At 48.8% G+C, this 1,125-nt stretch overlaps 1 protein-coding gene across 1 annotated transcript in view; it reads right to left on the bottom strand.

Annotated features, from left to right (window-relative positions):
- Window positions 1–488, bottom strand: part of GEMIN6 (gem nuclear organelle associated protein 6) — a 2,989-nt gene extending 2,501 nt beyond the window's left edge. Inside the window, exon 1 of the mRNA XM_009644904.2 lies at window positions 346–488. Coding sequence (XP_009643199.1) covers window positions 346–473 — 128 coding nt within the window. The 5' untranslated portion in view covers window positions 474–488. The remainder of the gene's footprint in view (window positions 1–345) is intronic.
- Window positions 489–1,125: the final 637 nt, after the last annotated feature.

Raw genomic sequence — 1,125 nt, 5'->3', positions numbered from 1 at the left:
CTTGTGAAGCAGGGCTTGGTGTATCATTCAAAGTAGTCCTAAACACATGAATATCATTCAAAGTACTAACCCCAGGTCCACAATGAAGTCAGCATGAGTCCAGATATTCCCCAAACTTATCAGTCCTTTGAATGAGATTGAAGTGGATTTAGGTGAACTGGCCTCATCAACTACAATTTGCTTTCTTTTAGGCCTTGCCAATTAAAAAAAAAAAAAAACAGGACACAGCCCCAACATGCAGCTTTTGCTCAAAATAAGTTTGCTTCAGTCTTTGGATCTTTCATCTTCCTGAAAAACCCGTTTTCTCTTAGCTTTACAGAAACAAAAGCTTTGTTTCCTACTTACCTGGCAGAAACTGGATCAACAGTTAAGACCCATCCTTCATATTCATGTTTCTCAATTGCAGCAACTTTCACCATTTTGTTCACATAAGTTTCCCAGTCTAGAGGGCTTTTCCTCTGCCAGTCATTCATATTTCCTACATTCAGAACCTAGAAAATAGCCAGAGCAATTAGCAGAAGCAATGAATCCTTTTGATTTACCCTTCACACCAGAGCAGAGTTTGCCTCCAGGTAAAGATCTTCCATTTGTCTTAAGCACGGCTTGCTTTTTTTAAAAAGCATTCACACAGGTGGTTTGCATATTGCTGCAGTTCTGTAATTTCCCACCCTGTTCATTCATTTTTGAAGGCACACAGCGAAGCCTCAAAAATCACCGTTCTGCTAACTTAACGCTTCCCCCGTGCATTAAACATTCAATGTATTGCTCTGCCCTCTTACAAGACCTCCGGGATCCCTGTCCCTTGAGGGCAGGCGTTTACCGCCTTTGCTCTGCCCGCTGGCACATCCCCCGCGTACAAGCCCCTCCGCTGCCTGTGGATGAGCGTTATCCACCCGGCCCCCGGCTCCATCCTCCCCTCCTACGGCAGGGCGCGCAGCAAGCGCTGTTCCTCCCCTCTGCCCGTACCACCCGCGCTACCGGTGCCGACAGCAAAACCACCCCCGTCTCAGCCTGGGACTGCGCGAGCACTTGGCTCCATCCCGGTATTCCCCCGCGGAAGGGGCTGGGGGAGACGGGGGCAACGCAGCGCAGGGAGGACAAAGGGCTGGAGGAGGCCTCCTCCTT

This window comes from Egretta garzetta, unplaced genomic scaffold (assembly GCF_000687185.1).
Source record: "Egretta garzetta isolate BGI_Z169 unplaced genomic scaffold, ASM68718v1 scaffold360, whole genome shotgun sequence".
Classification (NCBI taxonomy): Eukaryota; Metazoa; Chordata; class Aves; order Pelecaniformes; family Ardeidae; genus Egretta; species Egretta garzetta.
The sequence above is the reverse complement of the archived record's forward strand: the minus strand, read 5'-3'. Positions and strand labels throughout refer to the sequence as shown.